We start from the raw sequence: 22,180 nt of genomic DNA on the forward strand, positions 1-22,180 counted from the left end.
ACACGCTATGCCACTACAAAAGCCGTGAAAACAGCCAAAGCATCCGAGGTAGCCAATTCATTGTGGAAGACATTGTATTAAAACACAGTGTCCCAAGGTCGTTCATTACGGATCGAGGGAAAGTTTTTCAATCGAATCTTGTGACAGAGATAAACCGCCGGTGCAACATTACTCATCACATGACGACTGCCTACCATCCGCAAGGTAACAAGCTTACTGAACGCCTTAATAAGACCTTGGCCGACATGCTATCAATGTTTGTCAGTGTTGAGCAAAGCAACTGGGATGAGGTGCTACCTTTCGTGACGTTTGTCTACAACACCGTCAAACAAGACACCACAGGATTTACGCCATTTATTCTGGTGTATGGGCGTGAGGTGACTACGACGATGGACACTGTGTTTCTGTTACATCCTGATGACGTGGACGACGACTACATCGGCTAGGTGTTAACCAGAGCTGAGGAAACTCGGCAGATAACTCAACTACACACACCGCAGGCTCAAGAAAACGATTGCCGAAGGTATGACACGAGCCACGATCCTGTTGTCCACCAGCCTAGTGACCTCGTTTGGATCTTTACTCCTGTTCGGAAGGTTGGTGTCTCTGAGAAGCTCCTCAGGCGCTGCTTTGGACCTTATAAGGTTGTAAGACAGTTGTCTGATGTTATTTATGAAGTTGAAGATTTCGACCCTGACACAAGACGACGAAAGGTCAGAGATATGGTGCATGTCCCTCGAATGAAGCCCTAAAAGGATCCTGCAACCCAGGGTAAATTCGAAGCTCCAGCGAAAGACAGCAACTGGAAATGTGATGAAGAACGTAGCGGCAAAAGAAGTTCTAAGAAGAAAACCCCCAGGGCAAGAATCAGTCATCAGTAGTCAGAGAATGCAGGATTGATGACTCGTTCCCGGACTAGGCCCGTGAACAACAACACAACAGAAGAGGACGGACACAACCAACGAAGGACAGAACGAACAACAACAAGATCAAACAACGGAGACACAAGGAAACCAAACAAACACGTCCACTCATACAAAGAACAAGAAAGTAAGTAAGCTGTCTAACATGAGGCGAGGTGTCCACAGACATACGCAAGATTAGACTGGCTGGCTGAGCGAGAGGCAGACGCTTAAGTAGTCTATCTGGGGCGCCACTATTGGCCGCTGGAACCACGTGTTCCACTGTGGCGCCCTCACACTAAAAGCGGGCCAGAAGGCGCGCGCCGCGACAGCTTAAGGCGCGATTGTGCAGAGACCTCTAGGAGTCTTCGGCGTCCATGACGTCTGGCGGGGATTCAAATTCCGCGGCGCATGGTACCAGATCCCTCCCCCCTGAAACTTGCACGTAGAGGCGGAAACGCCACAGATGGTGCCGAGGTGGGCGGCAGTGGGAAGAGGAACTGGGCGCATGAACCACAATTGGCGCGGAGGAAGGGACACCCGAGGTATCCATGACAGCCAAGCCAGAGTCCAGGGCAGGGGAGGGAGCCGCCGATCCACCTGGAGTCAGAGAGGGCCGGTGGGAGGCCTGCGGGGAGACGGCAACCGGGGGCAAGGACAGTGACTCGAGGACGACGTCCGTACCTGAAGGAGATAGGGAAAGAGGTGGCGGCGCGAGTCCCGTGGCAGCATGAGGGCAGAGCTGATTGAGAGGTGGCGCTCCAACCCTTTCAACATCTGCAACGATGTCACATGCCGCCCATGGGCCGCGACGACCGTGGCGGGTGTCCAACCGACCTTGGGCCTTACTTGTGGGCCCACACGGCAGTGCCAGGGGCATACCGCTGCAAGGGCCGGGAGTGGGGGCGGGAGGAGGATGGCATCAGCAAATGGAGCAGGGTCCACGGCTGTCGCCCACGAAGGAGCTCTGCCGGACTGTGTCCATCAATTGGCGTAGTGTGATAGGTGCTCAAAAACAGGGTGAGAGCCGACGTGGTTGGAGATGTGTCGACCACCTTAGTCAACTGGTGTTTAAAAGTATGGAGAAGCCTCTCCGCCATGCCATTGGACGAAGGGTGGTAAGGGGGCTGCAGATATGTTTGATACTGTTGGCCTGACAGAAGTTGTGGAAGGGGGACACCATGAATTGGAGACCATTATCGGAGACCAACATGTGTGGCAGGCCCTCAATGGTGAGAACCTGGGCCAGGGCTGTGGGTGTAGCCTCCGTGGTGGTGGATGCCAGGCGGACAGCATATGGGTATTTGGAGTAGGTTTCAACTATGAGTAACCACATGGACCCCAAAAACAGGCCCGAAAAATCGATATGGATGTGATCCCAGGGCCAGTGAGGCACAGGTCAGGGTGCAAACGACTGAGGGGGGCTTGCCTGGTGATGCGCACAGACAGTGCACCCACGGACCAAGTGCTCAATATCGCCATTGATGCTGGGCCAATACACATGCTGGCAAGCCAAAACTTTCATACAGGACATACCCCAATGCCTGCAGTGTAACAAACTGAGCACCTGAACCGCAATTCCGGAGGGATGACCACCCGGTAGGCATCCGACTCCGTGGCCAACAGAAGGACATCGACCACGGAGAGCCTGTGGGACAGGTGGCGCCGGGGCTGAAATTGGACTGCATCTGATGAGTAACATAGGACGGCCACTCGTGGACCACGTAGTTGAGAACCTGCCACAAGACAGGGTTGCGGCGGGTAGCTGCAGCAATGTGAGCAGCCATAAGAGGCGGACCGTCCAGCACATCCTGGCAGGCGGAATCATTGTGAAAGCAGAGGACCTCCTATTGTCAAAGGCAGGATCTGGGCCTGCTGGGAGACATGACAAAGCGTGTGCATTAGCATGGTGGGTGGTGGGCTTATACCGGACGGTGTAAGCGTGATTACATAAAAACAATGCCCAGCACTGGAGACTTTGAGCCTTCCGCTCTGGAAGGTGAGAGTGGGGTCCGAAAAGTGTAACCAATGGTTTATGGTCCGTCAGGAGGGTGAACTTTGCCCCAAAGAGGTAGGTGTGAAATTTTTGGACGGCGAACACGTTCGCCAGGGCCTCCTTTTCAATCAGTGGGTAGTTCCGTTGTGCTGGGGTCAACGTCTTTGAGGCATAAGCGATGGGCTGTTTGGAGCCATCGGCATCCCGGTGCACGAGGACAGCCCCAATGCTGTTTGCTGACGCATCATCCGCCACAACCAATGGGCGGTCCGGAGAGAAAGGAGTAAGGCAAGGGGCGGACCAGCATTGCCTTTAAACAGGGAAAAGCCTGGTCACAGGCAGGAGTCCAGACAAAAGGTACCCCTTTGGATGCAAGTGATTGAGGGGTTGAGCAATGGAGGCAGCCTGGGGCAAGAACTTTAAGTAATAAGTAACCTTGCCCAAAAACACCTGCAGTTCAGATAAGTACTTGGGATGAGGAAGGGCCTCAAAGGCCGCGACGTTACGACCCAAAGGGCGAATGTCATCTTTGCTAAGCCAGTGGACCCTAGTATTCCACTTCCGGTTGAAAAAAAAACAACACTTGTCCAGCGGACAGCGTAGACCAGCAGACTGCAGAGCGTGAAATAAGGTGCTGAGGCTTTGCAAATGTTCCTGGCGGGAACGCCCGGTGACCAAGATGTCATCCAGGTAATTCACACAGGCAGGGATAGGCTGTGTAAGCTGCTTCAGGAATCGCTGGAAAATGGCCGGCGCCCAAGAGACACCAAAGGGAAGGCGCTTATACTTATACAATCCGAAAGGCTTGTTGATAACCATGATGTTCCAAGATTCGGCATCCAAGGGCAACTGATGGTATGCCTCAGCCAGGTCGATCTTGGAAAAATATTCTCCCCCACCAAGCTTGGCAAGAAGGTCTTCCTGTCGGGGAATGGGGTAAGTGTAAACAAGGGACTGAGCATTGACTGTAGCACCGAAATCCCCACACAGCCGAAGGGACCCATTGGGTTTCCGTATGACCACCAGTGGTGTCGCCCATGCACTGTAAGTTACAGGCTCCAGCACGCCAGCAGCCTGAAGCCGATCAAGTTCTTGCTTGACTGCTGGCCGTAAGGCCACCAGAAGGGGCCGGGTCTGGAAAAGGCGAGGCTGTTCATCCGGCCGTAGGGTGATGTGCACCTGAAAGCCAGAAGCACATCCGGGATCCGGTGCAAACAACGACGCAAAAGCGGAGCACAGATCATCCAAGTCCTGAAAGGGAACAGCCATGGAAACGACCTTAACTTCGTCGGAAATTGAAAAGCCAAACAGTTGAAACGCATACAGGCCAAAAATATTCGAAGCCGACGGATGATCGACGACAAAGAGGGTAAGGAGCTGGGGAACACGCTTGTACGTCAGCTGGACGACGAACTACCCATGAAGTGGAATGGAACCGTCTCCATAGGCGTTCAAATGGCGAGAGGGAGGCGACAACACAGGAGAGCCCAGCCGGGTATATGTCGCCATATTAAGCAGGGAGACGGTGGCCCCAGTGTCAACCTGAAAACTGACATCCTCTGTGAAAATGCAGAGAGTGAGGAAAAGCTTCCACACTGCATCCTGTGGGACGACCGATTGCAGAGCGTGGACGTTATCTTGAGGCCCAGGAGGGGCAGGACTGGAGCGACTCGAGCGACTATGACAAACAGATCATATGTGGCCCTCCTTGTTACACAGCGTGGGGACAATCAGCCTGCGAATGGGCAGTAAAGGACTGTGGGCAAGATGGAAGTTTGCCGCGCGACTGGCGACGAGGGGCGACTGAAGGCGCCAATGCCATAGAGACGTCGGACAACGAGGAGTCCCGACGGTGCTGGCCCCTGGCCGCCGGGCCACGTCGACATCGCGAGGGCGGAACCCGCCGTGACGCCGCGATTGCTGTCACCTGCGGTCGCGCCATAAGACGCTCATTAGGCGCTTCAGCAATTTCAAAGGAGTGGGCAATGCAGAGAATCTCTTCCAAGGAGGGGTTGTCGAGTTTCAACGCCGCAGTATGGACCTCAGGATCGGGAACCAGCTGAACCACCACATCCCGGATCAGGGAGCCTGCATACGAAGCCTTACACTGCTGATTTGTGCATGTAAAATCGCATCGATAGCTGAGACCCTGCAAGTCCGTGACCCAGGAACGATACGATTGACCAGGCTGTTTATGGTACTGATGGAACTCCAGCCAACAGGCGACCACGTGGTAGCGTTGGGAATAATAGTTTGTTAGCAAAAGGAAGATCTCCTGGAAAGAGAGAGCCACAGGATCGGACAACGGTGCCAACTTGCGGAGAAGAAATAACGTGTCTGGAGAGGCCCAAGACAAAAACAACGACTGCTGCAAGGAGTCGTCCGTGACTTGAAAAGCCGTGAAATGTTGTTTCAGCCGATGTAAGTAGGTTTCCCAGTCCTCTTTAGCGTCATTAAAGGGTGGAAACGACGGCGGACGCGGGAAAGCATTGGATACCCGAGGATTCTGAAGCTGTTGCGGTAACGCGTCCCGGGCATCGACTTTGTCCGTTAGCAACTGCAGCAACTTTTGTAAGATGTCTAACTGGAGCTGCTGCTGCTGCCTGAGCTGCTGCTGTTGCTCCAGCAGACAGACCAACTTCGCCTCCATACCAACAAAGACCACCATTTACCTCCTCGCCAAAATGTTGTAACTGCGACCGGGACGGGGTTGAAATGACGGAATGCACGGCGGGACCCGCGAACAACAACACAGTAGGAGAGGATGGACACGACCAACGAAGGACAGAATGAACAACAACAAGATCGAACAACGGAGTCACAAGGAAACCTAACAAACACATCCACTCGTACAAAGAACAAGAAAATAAGTAAGCTGTCTAACGCAAGGCGAGGTGTCCACAGACGTATGCGAGATTAGACTGGCTGGCTGAGCGAGAGGCATGCGCTTAAGTAGTATATCGGGGGCACCACTATTGGCCGCTGGAACCACGTGTTCCACTGTGGCACCCTCACACTAAAAGCGGGCCAGAAGGCTTGTGCCACCACAGCTTAAGGTGCGATTGTGCAGAGACCTCTAGGGGTCTTCGACGTCCATGACGTCTGGCGGGGATTCAGATTCCGTGGCGTGCAGTACCAGACTACCAGGCTCAGCCAACCCACTGTGGTGCAATATGTCCACAGGCACTGCCCGCCCTATTGTTCAGTCCGTGCTGCATCGCCAAGTATTCACTATGTTGCATAACTTTTCACATCTTGTTCCTAAGGCTACTACACGCTTTGTTACAGAACAAGTTGTGTGACTGGGTGTGAAGAGGGATTGTCGTACTTGCGCTCCTGCTTGTATAAGGTGCCAGCACAGCAAAGTTGGCAGGCACACACAACACCCTCTAGGGAATTCAACATCCCCAAACGCCTCTTCTGACATGTGCATCTGGACCTCTTAGGGCCGTAACCTGTGTCTGATAGTTTCAGGTATATCCCGTCAACCGTGTTACATGTTGGGTAGAGGCAATACTCCATCAGGACATTACAACTGATTCCATAACATGAGCATTTGTATCAGCTCCTGAATAGCTTGATTTGGCTGCCCTACATCCATCACCACCAAACAGGGTAGGCAGCTTGAATCCCTGCTGTTTAACAAACTCTGCGTGCTCTGTGGAGTGGGTAGATTCCACACTACAGCTTACCACCCACAGAGCAATGGGCTAGTCGAGCATTAGCACGGGACTTTGAAAGCAGCCCTTATGTGCCACAGTGGTGAGTGATCTGATGCCCTTCCCTGGGTTATGTTAGGAATACTCATGGCGTATAAGACCTCTAGGCTTCACTTGCGGAGCTGATGTATAGCGAGACCCTATTTCTCCTTGCAGAGTTCATCAATGATGAAGCAACTGTTGACCTACGCAACCTCCCTGCTCTAGTCGATCATCTCCAGTCACACATAACCACAATCTGCATGCCCCCTCCACGACCACAGACCCGTCCTCAGGTTTTTCTGCATTCGACTCTGGACTCTTGTCTCTGGACTCATTATGTTATGGGATGATACAGTCAAACTGGCATTACAGCCACCTTACTATGGACCACACAGAGTTTTGGCTCACATGGACAATACTAAGGACATTCTCATCAGTGGCCATCAGCAGACAGTTTCTCTTCAATGTGTGAAACTGACCTGGATGATCGAGGAATCTGCACCACAACTTCTCGAGCCAAATGCTCCTCTGTCGCACGATGGCTCCGATCTCACATATACTGCCCCCTCCCTTGCACTGCACCCTGATCATATGTGCACCGAGCCTACACCTTTGAGCAACTCAGTTGTTGTGTGTGTTGATATCCTATCCTTGCTTCACTCAGGCCTTGTGTGTGACGATGCACAACCTCAGGTCCAAGCACGTGTTGTGTGTGATGTTACCCCGTCGCAAGTGTTGGCTCCCAATGACCCTACAGTGTGTTCTAGTGCTTCCCCCGAACTACATTAGTTTCCCCCCCCCCCATCCCCCCTAGTACCCACTATGTCGAAATTTCAAAATTTCGCATCTCAATCAACGTCTCTGGGTGTCCACGTGATAAGCTTTCCTTATAGCTCCATGAGGGATCCGTTTTCATCCTCCGCATAGGGGACACTTCGCATGAGTCCACACCCACATCACATATCACCATTCTGCACATAGTTCCTATCCCAAATGGGGTGGATTAGGCTGGCATAGCTGCAACATTCAGCACCGACGGGATGCTCAAGATTCACATCCCCCTCTTTGCCTGTACTCAAATGCTGACATCTTCTGTGGCAGTCTAGTTCACATGTGCAGGTTGACCGGCCCATCCTCCTCACTGGATGATGGACTAGACCATCGCTAGTCCACCCTGCACAGACAGCATGGACTCTTTGCACATGCCTCTATCATACAGCAAGTGTCCCACAACACCACAAACAGGAAGACACCCCACGTCCTCCCTCCAGTGTTCCGCATTTCTGGTGGAGAGGGGGGGGGGGGGAGGAGGGGCTCTGTGATGGCCATCAACCACCAGTAATTTCCACCTGCCAAGTGCAGAGTAAGTTGTCTCTGGACTTGGTGTTCTTTGGGCTGTGTGTGCTTAGGACTCTGGTGAACATGTTTGAGTCATTCTTGTCTGTAATGTTTATCCTGTGTCTGGTGCAATTATACAAGCTGAAATAAAAGTGCCAGATTGTAATCAGTTGGTGTTTTTGTGCGTGGTCAGTTGCTATAGCTAGAAAACCCACAAGTGAATTAATTTTCTTTTTAATCTCTTTGTATTAAGATGCATGTCAAATACTATTTTTTAAATGATCTGTAGATTAATAGATTAACTAACAGACTGTTTATGATGCATGGTTCAGGAAACTAAAAATTTAATTTCATGTCCCTTATTTCCATCCTTATGATTTTGTTGGCTGTTATGAGTTCATTTGTAACTATTATTGTACATAAAGATAAGTTGAAAAACTTTAGATGCAGCCATTACCATTAATGTTTTTCTCTAACTTTTAAAATATCCCAGAATAATTATCAAAATTATTAAATTGAACTCCAATTCATCAAAATCTTTGAAAAAAAAACTAGTTTGTTTTACAAACACAAAATAATAACCTTCAGATCTTTCTTGAGACGTCACACTCAAAGCATTACATAAATACATGATACTTTTCCAAAAATGACACACTGAGTGAGATGGTGCAGTGATAAGACACAACTCATTTTTGAGAGGACAGCAATTCAAATCCCTATTCAGCCACTCAGATTTAGTTTTTTTGTGATTTATCTGAATTGCTTAAGGCAAATGCCAGAATGATTTCTTCAATAGAGCACAGCCAATTTCTTCCCCAAATCTGAACTTGTGTTTTGTCTCTAATTATTTCATTATTGACGGGACATAATCCCTATACTTCCTTCCTCCCAACAATGAAAATTTCCTGTCTAATGAAATGCCCTATTTGATGTCTGAACTAATTGTAAGAATCAGTTTCAATGAGGTTTAAATATACCATAAAAGATAAAAATTAGTTCTGGGAATTTGCTTCAGAATGGGTTCAAACTGGATGAAGGAAGGAATAAGGAACAGTGATAGCAAAATAATTTGCATTGCAAATACTGATCTCTCCCATGAAGTAAAAACAACTTCACATCTTTTTTCCTTAAATATGAAATTTTTGTGACTTTCAAAAAAACTCAATAAAAAACTCATTTATTGCAAAAAAAAGAGCAATTTATATTCAATAAATATATCATTTACTTTACATGATAACATGAATATCTTATAACTACCTCTACGAATTTATTTTATGAACAAATAATTATGATCACATGACAATGATAAAAGTGGATGGCCTGAAAGGAAATAGCACGCTATGCAAAAAAGTAAAAAGTTAAATTTTAATGATACATTGTGAACAGAATTTTTAATTGCTTAGTAGGAAACCTAAAACATTATTTCCAAACAGATGACTTCATAAACACAATCTAGAACCTCTTGAAAATGACTATGTATACCTGTCACTGTTGTTCTTTCATGAACACAGAGCAAATATGAAAAGTATGAATGATCTATCACAAACTAAGTTTCTTTAATACATTTAATAAATATTTGGCAGTCTTGCAGAAAACTGAATCACAGTCAAATATTGATAAATACATTTGTCACCTATTGGGAACTCTAGAATAAACAGGATGAAAACCATCAACATATCCCCCTAGGTTGTGATGGGCATGATTGTGTGGATATACCTTCTGAGTTCTAAAATTCTTGAACTCTTCTGGTGTTACTGTAATCTTTTCTACAAAATGTTCTGTTTTATTACCTTCCAGATAATGAAGAGGTATATATTTGACTTTATTTTTGTCCTTCCTCTCAGGATCAGTAATACTATAACTGTATGTGTAAGGGACTAATACAGCTGTCTTATCGGACAAGACTTTATCAGTATTACTTTGTGATTGTATATGTGATAAATTTCCCTGTCTTTCTGAAACAGGATCGCCCATCATTTTTGTTTCATCTGAAAGATATGACTCTGATATATTTTTGCCTGAATCAGCTGCTCCTACATGCTTAGGCTTTCGCTGAGTGTACTGTGTATTTGCTAGGCCGTTGTTTATAAAAGTATCTTTGACACTTTCAGCTTTTTTGTTACTTGCTGAAAATGGTTTCAAAGAGTTGCCAAAAGATGGAAATCTCATTACTGTCATACGTGCATATCTTTCAGCCTGAGCTAAGAGAGAGGCCAGTCGTTGTGGAAAAAACTGAACTGTGAGCTGTTGATGAGCTGGTTTCATTGATCTTTGAAAATTTTGACTTGCAGACCCATTACTATAAGCCCTGGAAGTATTCTCAGTGGTGCTTTTCCAGAGTGTAAATGAATGCTCTGCATTCAATGGTGGAGGGCTTAATTCAGTAGATGGGCTCCTTGTTTGCTTTTTCGCTTTTAGATTACTGTCCTCTAAAATGTCCGATGAAATTCTTATATTCCTTACAGGTAGAAGAGTACGGACTGAAGATGCAATAACGTTGTCTGTTGATGCAATTGCACTATTGTTTGTTGTTGGAATGGGTACGGAGCTACTCTCAGAAGCATTAACGGAGGTGGGAGGCATGGTGACACTGTCTTTTATTGTTTTGGGATTCAAGATAGGTTCTCGTATTTCAGGTTTAGGAGTAGCTATCAGTTCTCCTGGCAAAAATGTGGCATCATAATTTTCCAGCAAACTCCAAGAGGGCTGCTTATTTGATGTGTCTCCTAACCAGGAGCTCTTGGCAGCAGGTGTTCTTGCAAGTAGAACTGGTTCTTTAATTTCTGGTCTAGCAGTATTCTCATCAGTTGCAGATGACGTACTGCCAGATCGTCTTGATATGGCAATCTTGCTACTGTTTCCATCAGAGTTATTGGTGTGTTGAGGTGGAACACTATCTGGAGCAACATTGAACAAAATCAATTGTGATTCATGAGTGCTAAGAGACCTGGAGTCTTCCTTAACATTGTCGAGACTGTTTGTGTTAGTATGGATTGCCTCTTGGTATTTCACTGGCTTCCACGACAGTTTGTCTATCTCTTTGTCACTTTGCACTGTATCTGTGTATTTCACATCTAACTTCTCTGGAGAATTATCTGTGTTGTCACTGAGCTGGTATTCTGGTGCAGGATTGTAGCTTTCATTTGCTGATGTATGACCAGCTGAGTTCAGTTTAATTTCTTGTATTTCTGTTTTCTCCTTCTGCAAAAAAAGAAAAATTCAATTTGGAATTTATTGACATATACACAAAAAATATGTTAGACATAATGACCTGTGATACTCAAGAAAATCATTTTTAATATGTCATATACTATTTTGCTCAAAGTAATTTGTCCATTTGAAAATAATCCCCTAAGAGGTTCTTTCTATTTTCCTTATCTGCAATCTTGTTTCTCATGGCTCAAACACTGTTTATGTGGCTGGATGTGCCACATAACAGCACATCATCCTTAGGGAATGAATATAATAAGCACCATATGTTTGCAGAGGTGACTCACCTTCCTTTTACATTATGTAATATGCTATGAGCAGCTTAATCAAGGAGGAATGCGTTCTTAATTACAGATAGCATTATGAATATATGGCATATTGAGATATTTTACTTGATTAATTAGAAGACTGATTGCACAGAACTATAAGAATACCAAATTCAAAACTCTTTCGATGCTTAAGCAGCTTAGAAGGACTTTTTGATGATTTTTGAACAATTGAAAGTCCAGGATGGAACAACAACAATATGGAAAGGGTAAATTGCTTCTACTCACCACATAGGGGAGGCACTAAGTCACATTGGCACAATGAAAAAGAATGCTAAAAATATTTCATCTTTTTGATTTAGTACTACTTCAGAAGCAGAAAACTCATGCACATTCTCACAAGAACTACTCACACAGACATGGCCACTGTTGACTCTGGGTGCAAAGGCCCAACTGCAGCTGCATCTGTTATGAGCAGCACTCTAGTTGGGGTGGGTAGTGGTGCTAAGAAAAAAGGCATGTGGTGGGGAGGGGGAGGAATAGCAAGATAGGGATGGGGGAAGATGCTAGTGCTGATGCTTACTATAGGAGCATGCAGGGACATGGTGGTGACAGGATAGGGCTGTTAGGTGCAGCACTGAGGGGGTAGGGAGGGGGAATAGGAGAGGAGAAGAGTAGAGAAGAGGATAGGACTAGTAGGTGCATTGGTAGGGGTAGAAGGTGTGTGTAGTACTGGAGTGGAAGTAGGGAAGGGGATATACAGGTGGAGGATAGGAACCAGCGAAGTTGAGGCCTGGGGGTTAAGGAACGCTGGATATGTTATGTTCTAGGTAGAGTCCCAGCTGCGCAGTTCAGAAAAGCTGATGTTGGTGGGAAGAATCCAGAAGGCACTGAATGTGAAGTAGTCATTAAAGTTATGCATTTTGCGTGGCATGTTCAACAACCAAATAGTCCAGCTGTCTCTTGGCCATAGTTCGGTGGTGGTCACTGGTGTGGACAAACAGCTTGTTAGTTGTCATACCCACATAAAATGCAGCACAGTGGTTGCAGCTAAGCGGGTAGGCCAGCTGGCAGATATATCACCAAGCAACCCCTACTACAGTGACCCATTCCAGAAATTCAGCAGGATTTCCAGTTCATCCTCAAGTCTTAGGTCCATCTCAGAACCTCTCCCCAAAGTCTACTTCTCTCCTCACCCCTACCACTCCCCACATTCCAACCTTCTATATGCTTCCTAAAGTTCATAAACGCAACAGCACTGGAAACCACATTGTGGCTGTTTACTTTGCTGTGGACCAACGCCTTCTATCCATTATCTGTAAGCTATGATCTCATACACAAGACACCAACCATTTCCTCCACTGACTCTCCATAGCTCCTGTTCCTTTATCACCTGATGCTCTGCTCATTACTGTGTAATGGTACTTGAATTACGTAACCATTACGGCACCTCAACTCAACCTCTCAATACCAGCAATATTCTACTGTGTTTCTGTAAGGTATTTAACATATTTCTGAGACAACATTCAGATTTGATTTCATTTGTGATACATCAATATGTTTATATTGCAATGATATTATTCTTATGTGTATTCTTTCTTTTGTCACTATGATCTTTGACGTACTTGAAACTCTTGATTTTTTGGGCGCATAAGCGGTTGTTAGAGAGTCAGACCTTGAAAAAGTCAAGTCTTGGACGTCATGTTGGAAAGACGCATAACGTAGTCAGCTTATAAAATGTGAACTTTAACAATGAGGAAGATGTTTTCAAGTATGTTTTATATTGTGAAGTGATGTTTTGTGTGTTATGTGCTATTGCAACAAAAGCAATAAAAAAGAAGTATAACTTAAATTCGGAGTGCTGATTATTTTTTTGCATCACCATTGTGATAACTTTGAAAGGTTTAATCTTCAAGAATGGTTTATGAAACACATCTATAAAACTTTTGAATATCGCAGAATAACACCTAGGCCTCTTTGCATCCGAGCTTGGAATCATCACTACCTAGATTGTCGATGATTGAGCCATGAGTTCACAACGAGACCAGCGTGGGAAACACGAAAAGATGAGTGCCTAGTTGATCCATTATTTCAAGAAATGACTTTATTAACTGTGCTCTAATAACACCTGCCACACAATATTACTTTGTTGTTGCCCGAAAATGCAATATTTAGCAGTGTGAGCAACACTACAATCATAATTAATTTTTGACCTTTGTTGTGGTAGGGTTGTTAGAACTGTCAATGGCATACTCCTCTACACTAACATCCCAAGTACCCATAGCCTTGCTGTTATTGAATACTACTTCTCTCAATGCCTGACTGACTCCAAACCTACAACCCCCTTGCTGGTTACCAAAACCAACTACATCCTGAACCACAATTACTTCTCCTTTGAAGACATCGCTGGGAACCCACATAGCACCATACTATGCTAACCTATTCATGGGCCATCTAATGGAATCCTTCCTAATTACTCCAAATCTAGAAACCCTGATCTGATTCAAATTCATTGGTGATATCTTCCTGATCTGGGCAGAGGGCGAGAACATCCTACCAAAATTCCTCCATAACAACACCTTCCCCCCATTTGCTTCACCTGGACCTCCTCAGTCCAACAAGTCACATTCCTTGATGTTGACCTCCACCTCAAGGATGGTTACCTCCATCCACATCAAACCTATGAACCACCAACAGTACATACACTTCAACAAACTGCCACCTATTCCACGTCAAGAAGCCCCTTCCATACAGCCAAGCCATCCATGGTTGTTGTATCGGTAGTGCCGAGCAGCCCCTCTCCAAATACGCCAAGGGTCTCACTGAGGCCTTCACAGACCAAAATTACCATCCGAACCATGTCTGGAAACAGATCTCCTGTGCCTTGTCCCACTAGTCATCAACCATCCCCCTGCACACCCAATGTCTGGCCACAAAGGAACATGGCTCAGTACCACCCAGTACTAGAGTAATTGAATCACAGACTCCTGCAGCTTTTAGACTACCTACCATCTTGCCCTGAAATGAGAAATATTCTCCACAGTATCCTCTGCACCATTCCCACAGCAGTATTATGCCACCCACTCAAACTAAACAATATCCTTGTCCATCTCTACTCCAACCCTGCTCCCAACCCACTTGTATCATGGCTCATATCCCTGCAACCGACCTAGATGCAATACATGTCCCATACATCCTCCCAATACCACCTACTCCAGTCCTGCCACTGACATCTCCTACCCCATCAAAGAAAAGATCACCCGTGAAAGCAACCTTGTGATCTACCAGTTTAGCTGCGACCACTGTGCAGCTTCTACAAGGTCATGACAACCAACAAGCAGTCTGTCCACATGAAAGGCCACGGGAAATCATGGCCAAGAGGAAGCAGGACTATCCAATTGCTGAACATGCTGCCCAACACAATGTACTTCCTTTTAATAACTAATTCACAGGCTGTACCATCTGGATTCTTTCCACCAACATCAGCTTTTATGAACTGCACTGGTGGGACTCTCCCTAGAATATATTCTTTGTTCCTGCAATGCCCTGGCCTCAATCTTCACTGTTTGCTGTCCTCCACCTGTCTATCCTCTTCCATACTCCCACTCCTCTACTACACACACTTCCTATCCCACCAATGCACTCACTAGTTCTTTCCTCTTCTTTACTTCTCTGCTCTCCCTTTTCCCCCTCCTTGCTCTCTCAGCACAGCCTCCAAATGCTGCTAACCCGTCCCACCCATGTCCCTGCATGCTCCTACAGTCAGCAGTAACATCTTTCCCCACCCTTACCCTGCAATTCCTTCCCATCCTCATCCCAACTAGATTGCTGCTCACATCGGAGGCAGTCACAGCTGTGATTTTGCACCTGGAGACAACAGTGGACATGTGTGTGTGTGAGTTGTTCTTATGTGAATGTGTCTGAGTTTTCTACTTCTGAAGAAGTAATTTATCTGAAACCTGAATTATTTCTAGCAGACTTTTGCACTGTGCTGATTCAGTGCCTCCCCTATGTGGTGAGTAGTAGTCTATCCTTTCCATATTTTTTGAAGATTTTCATGGATAACACAAACTGAGCAACAGCTTCCACTTTTTAATTCATAGTTTGCTCTAACAGACGGAGTTGTTGTTGTTGTGGTCTTCAGTCCTGAGACTGGTTTGATGCAGCTCTCCATGCTAATCTATACTGTGGAAGCTTCTTCATCTCCCAGTAACTACTGCAACCTACATCCTTCTGAATCTGCTTAGTGTATTCATCTCTTGGTCTCCCTCTATGATTTTTACCCTCCACGCTGCCCTCCAATATTAAATTGGTGATCCCTTGATGCCTCAGGACATGTCCTACCAACCGATCCCTTGTTCTAGTCAAGTTGTGCCACAAACGTCTCTTCTCCCCAATCCTATTCAATACCTCCTCATTAGTTACGTGATCTACCCACCTAATCTTCAACATTCTTCTGTAGCACCACATTTCGAAAGCTTCTATTCTCTTCTTGTCCAAACTATTTATTGTCCATGTTTCACTTCCATACATGGCTACACTCCATACAAATACTTTCAAAAACGACTTCCTGACACTTAAATCTATACTCGATGTTAACAATTTTCTCTTCTTCAGAAACGCTTTCCTTGCCATTGCCAGACTACATTTTATGTCCTCTCTACTTCGACCATCATCAGTTATTTTGCTCCCCGAATAGCAAAACTCCTTTACTACTTTAAGTGTCTCATTTCCTAATCTAATTGCACAGACGGAGATGAACTCTAAAAATTGATATTTTTAACTCACTGCATGTTTACATTTCCACATTTGGCTGTGAAAAACCGTCACAAGAGCCAAAATTGTAAAATTTATGAGATCAGGTCACATTATCCTTTGTGTTCAACATGGCAAACGATGCAGGAGATTGGGGAAAATACAGTTACTACTAGCCACCCTCCATCTCATGTCATATGGTGGCTTATAGGTTATGATAATGAATGAAGGTTTGTAAATGGTAATATAAAAAGTAAAATAAGTCATATCAGTGTATCCCATTGTTGTCTGTAATAACATCCATGATCAGGTTAGCGCCACCTACCTAATAACTAAGAAGAGAGGAAAATTTAAAGAAGAAAAGTGAATGAACACATTGCAAATAACCCTCTGAGACACAGGAAATATTCATCATAAACCAGTACAATGTTTACTTCCACAGATTGCCTTGCTTGTTACAAGCAAGAAATGTGAAACTCCTTTGCGTTATAGCAGTTACTACTTATTCCTGTTTAATAAAAAAATCCCACTGAATTAGTTCTGCCAGTTTCCTCTTATATTGACTGATTCAACACGAGTATTTGTTGCATTAAAGACAAGCTTGTGGGAATTCAAATATGTAGTCTGATACTTGAGTTGAAAAGAGAACAAGAGATTTTTAATTGTTTACTTATTATAATTAAAACCCTTCTATCACTTTTTTCTTAATAACAGGATGCCTTAGAGCACAATACTCTCACAAATCACAGGTTCTGAAGCTGATGAATTGATTAGATTTGTATATTTCCAATGGAGGTGCAAATAATCACCACATACTAGTGTATTTATTTTTAAAATTGACTTATTTTGAGTTTTTTTTCTTTTTTTTCCTCCAACTAGGATCACATTAACAACTTCAGTTCCTCTTCTTCCTTTGTTGTTGTTTGCTGTTTTTGCAGTATTCCCTCATTTTCTCCCCATGAAGTCTCTTCCTTTCTTCTGCCCATGTTGTTCCCGATTTTTTATTTCTTCTGCTTGGAAAGCCTTCCAAATTTAGTATTTTTTTAAAATGGTTTCTTTCTGCTATTTCTGATTCTTTGATGTTGTTTCTTTCTAGCTCTTTCCTTACTTCTGTAATCCATGCTATTTACAATTTCTTCTTCCAGAAATATAGGAGTATTAGTTTTGTTAGTCTATTTCCATCCATTTGGCAGAGATGTCTGAAAAAGGTTAATCTTCATTTGGCCATTACTTCAGATATTTTCTCTATATTTTTGTAGATCTCCTCATTACTTCTTATTTTCCAACCATCTGCAGTTTTTATTGCACCTATTATTTTTCTAATAATCCTTCTTTCCAGTAACTCTAGTTTGTCCATTTTATAGTTCATCATTAAGCATTCAGATCCATATAAACATTCTGGTCATACCACTGTTGTGCAGTGTTTTAGTTTTATTTTTCTAGCTATACATTTCTTGTTGTAAACATTTTTGGTCAAACCATATGCTCTTTCCATTTTGTTAATTATAATATCTATTGCAGATTTTTCTAGTCCATTCTGTTGTATAGTTTCTCCAAGATATTTAAATTTATTTACTATTTTACCTATTTGTGTTTCTATGAATTTTGGCGCATTTTTTATATTTATCATGAATTTTGTTTTTTCAGCTGAAATTTTGAGACCAGTGCTGTTTGCTATTTTTTCCAGAAGGTTTCTCTGAATAGCTGCTTCTGTCAGGTTTTCTGAAAGTATTGCAAAATCACCCGCAAAAGCCAAGCAGTTTACCTTAATTCCCAGAATTATTGGTTCAATTTTGTCACTTTTTAGCTCCAAATTTCAGATCTTTACAATTTTTTCTAGAACACAATTAAACATTAAAGGTGATAAACTGTCACCTTGTCTAACACCAGTTTTTATTTCAAATGGCTAAGATACTTATCCCACAAATTTGACTTTAGATATTGTACCTGTTAGTGTTTCATGAATTATATTTGCTAATTTTGATTTAACACCAAATTACCTAATGACCTTATCTATTGTTTCTCTGTCTATACAATCAAATGCTTTCTTGAAATCAATAAATGACACTATTATTGGTTTGCTGGCTAACATTCTATGGTGAATTACTGACATCAAGTTAAAAATTTGTTCTGCACAGGAACTTCCCTTCCAATTATTTTCAGTTATTTATATATTCAGTTATTTATATATTCAGTTATTTATATATTTTTTATATTTTTATATATTTTTTATATTTGTCATGAATTTTGTTTTTTCAGCTGAAATTTTGAGACCAGTGCTGTTTGCTATTTTTTCCAGAAGGTTTCTCTGAATAGCTGCTTCTGTCAGGTTTTCTGAAAGTATTGCAAAATCACCCACAAAAGCCAAGCAGTTTACCTTAATTCCATTTGTTTTCCTTCCCAGAATTTTGGTTCAATTTTGTCACTTTTTAGCTCCAAATTTCAGATCTTTACAATTTTTTCTAGAACACAATTAAACATTAAAGGTGATAAACTGTCGCCTTGTCTAACACCAGTTTTTATTTCAAATGGCTAAGATACTTATCCCACAAATTTGACTTTAGATATTGTACCTGTTAGTGTTTCATGAATTATATTTGCTAATTTTGATTTAACACCAAATTACCTAATGACCTTATCTATTGTTTCTCTGTCTATACAATCAAATGCTTTCTTGAAATCAATAAATGACACTATTATTGGTTTGCTGGCTAACATTCTATGGTGAATTACTGACATCAAGTTAAAAATTTGTTCTGCACAGGATCATCCCTTCCAATTATTTTCAGTTATTTATTTATTAATAAGTTACAGGCCAAAGGAGGTAAACAATCACTGCTGTCATCCATTCAGCTGGTGGAATGTCCACGAGCACTGCCAGTCAGATTTATTTGAGTGAGCCTTAAAATCCTAGCAACCAAATGTTCAAATATAATAATTTCTATTCAACCCAGTAAAACACAATGCATGCTCAAATGCATGAGACATGACTTAATAAAGAGTTATTATGAACCTCTAAAAAGAATAGCTTGGTTACTACATGGCAAGCTCACCAAACTGCTTAGATTACTAGCCAATCCTGAGCAGCATTGCTTATGTTGCCTACCATTCACTATGTCATGTATGCTGGCAAATTTTGAAAATAGTTGCCTCTGAATATACATATTTTCTGAGCCTTGTGAAACAATATATTTGTATTTTCATCCTGCCACGGTGCTCATTTAACAAGTAACCATTCTGCCAATTCCATTATATTTTTGCCGATGTATGCCTAGCTCTAGTGGTAACCTTTGTTCAATGAAAGCTATTACCCTCTAATTATCTATTGTTTGATGCTATTCATCAGTGGTTATCAGAAAAATTAACATTCCAAATTAAATGTGTGAACTGTTGTACTTATTATACAATACTGGTACATTATTTTTAATCAGTGTTCATGTACATTAACATTTTTATCTGTTCTCGTCTGCCCTTTTGTCTTCATCATACCAAATTGAAAGTTCACCAATTTCACTGGTTATTCTGTCTTGTTATTAGCCTTTCTTAATTTAGTGCCATTTTCTGTATGTATCTGCATTTTGTTCCAGCACCATCTCGGTTGGCCATATGTAGTAGTAAACTCCCTTCATCATTGTCTACATAGTCTCTAAAGTGAACAGTATAAGAAATCAAAAGTGAATTTTAACAGAAATTTTCTTTTTTATTTCACGTTTGTTTATTGTGTTGAGACTAAGCACACATCTTTTGTTCTTATACTAGGTCTACAACTTTGCCTCCGCCATTTTTCCTCGAAGTTTGGGACTTTATTGTGAAAAACTTACAAAAAAATTATGATTCATAGTATTGCCCATCACTGGCTACTACATTCTCCCATATTTTAGATAGCAGACGAATCCCATGGCAGAAGAACTGGACATCTTTTGTGGGGATCCATGAATTGATTTAATTTTGCACTTGTTCATATGTTCGGAAGTACTGGTCAGCCAGACTGTATGCCACTGATCCGAAAAGGTGATAGTCAGAGAGAGTAATGTATGGAGAATATGGCAGGAGGGATAGGATTTCTCATTTAAGCATTTCCATGTATATTTTGATGGGTTTTGTGACATGGGGTCAAGCACTGACCTGCTGCAAAATTACCTTTACATGTCTACTGCTGTATTGTGGCCATTTGTGTTTCAGTGCTGGGCTCGAATGCATCAATTACTTTTGATAATAATCATGTCCTGTGACTGTCTTCGTCTGTTTCAAATGGTTCAAATGGCTCTGAGCACTAGGGGACTTAACATCTGAGGTCATTAGTCCCCTAGAACTTAGAACTACTTAAACCTAACTAACCTAAGGACATCACACACATCCATGCCCGAGGCAGGATTCGAACCTGTGACCGTAGCTGTCGTGCTCTTCCAGACTGAAGCGCCTAGAACCGCTCCATCAAACCAGGTGGCCTTCGTCTGTTTCAGTAGCTATGAAAACGCTCTGTCTTCCCCTGCCTTGCCGGTCTTCAACATCAAAATCACCGTTCTTAAGGTGTTGAAAACATTCCCTGCACATACTTCCACTAATAGTTCCATCAACATTGGTATTACCCAGCATTTTAAGAGCCACAGCTGCAGATTTCTTCATATTACAGCAGAAAATTAAAACTTCCCACAAATGGCAAGAAATGGGTACATAAGTTGACGTACTTAATCGAGAATAACCTTATGATGCAGTCACAAATCGAGTAATATTTTTATGGCATTACATTTACAGATGCCTAAGCTTATTGTATTACACCTATGACCAACCACTTAAACCCCACTCGCCGCTACTGCCGTCTATTGCGAAATGGTGGAAGCAAAGTTGTAGACCTAATAGATACCTTCATCTCATTTAATTTGCTTTTCTAAGCATTTTAAATAAACACTGAATGAAGTGAGTGTCTTTCCTGTTCTTTTTAGTTTGCAAAAGAAGACTTTGCCGTCTGTGTTTATGTATTTATATTTATGTGTGTAAAGTAAATTAAAAAAGAGGAAAATTAGTTATAAATTGAAAGCAGGTTCTAGTTTTATTTACCTCAGTGTTTGTAGTAGAGTCATTAGCTGCCTTTGGAGGATTGCAGTCGCCAGGAAATAAAGGCAGGATCCATGGTGTGCCAGACTCTAAAGGAAGATCCTTCTTGCATACTGATAAACTGAAACAATGAAATGCCATGATGTTTACAGCTATAAGCAGATCACTTTCTGTCCGTCACATGAAAATATTAAGCATATAATGATGACATAAGTATCTTGCAGAAAGCATGAGTGTCACTGAATATGTTTGGTGGTATTAAGTTAAGAAACAGAGCTTATGATTTTCACATGAACTATTTATCTATGTGAGGTTCAGATTTTCAGGAGTTCCACCCGAATGAGTTTTTGATTAATTTTTTTGTTGAAGCATCCTTCAGTGTCAAGCAATTATAGTTGAGTTCATTTATTTTCTTTTATTGTCCATGTCATAATTTATTACAATCTTCTCTGGATTGTGATACAGAAAGCTTCTGGGTGAGAAAGGCACACAGCAGTATATCTCAGATGTAACCAACATTTTAAATTTCAGGTTGAAGGTACCAAAATTTAAAATGTATGTCTTTTGGAACAACATACCAGCATTCACTATACAAATGAAACTACCACCAACAAATGGACTTCTAGAACAGAGACATAAACTCTTCAATATTTCATATTTAAATTTCTTGTCAGAAGTTGAGAGAGAGAGACAAGAAAGTATCTATGCACTGTAATCAACATAGCACTGAGATAGCTAGTAGTCTTAACTGTGAAGTTGCAGACAGTTGTAGAGTGTAACGAGCAAAACAGTTCATATCAGTGCACAACTACTGACTAATAGAAACAAAGAAGATGTAGTGTAGAAACAGATTCAAACAGATGATAAGAGAGATGAAAGAGAGAATGAGCTAGTGTGCAGCATGGAGCAAAAGGGGGAGAATGGGACAAAAAGAGAGAAAAAATCAGGAAATAAAAT

The 22,180-nt window shown here is 42.9% G+C and overlaps 1 protein-coding gene across 1 annotated transcript in view; it reads right to left on the minus strand.

The window, feature by feature from the left end:
* Positions 1-9,256: 9,256 nt before the first annotated feature.
* LOC126249547 (uncharacterized) overlaps positions 9,257-22,180 on the minus strand; it is a 385,639-nt gene continuing 372,715 nt past the window's right edge. Inside the window, exons 9-10 of the mRNA XM_049951212.1 lie at positions 21,227-21,344; positions 9,257-11,138 (exon numbers count right to left, since the gene is read on the minus strand). Coding sequence (XP_049807169.1) covers positions 9,567-11,138; positions 21,227-21,344 — 1,690 coding nt within the window. The 3' untranslated portion in view covers positions 9,257-9,566. The remainder of the gene's footprint in view (positions 11,139-21,226; positions 21,345-22,180) is intronic.

Source organism: Schistocerca nitens, chromosome 3 (genome assembly GCF_023898315.1).
Source record: "Schistocerca nitens isolate TAMUIC-IGC-003100 chromosome 3, iqSchNite1.1, whole genome shotgun sequence".
Taxonomy (NCBI): Eukaryota; Metazoa; Arthropoda; class Insecta; order Orthoptera; family Acrididae; genus Schistocerca; species Schistocerca nitens.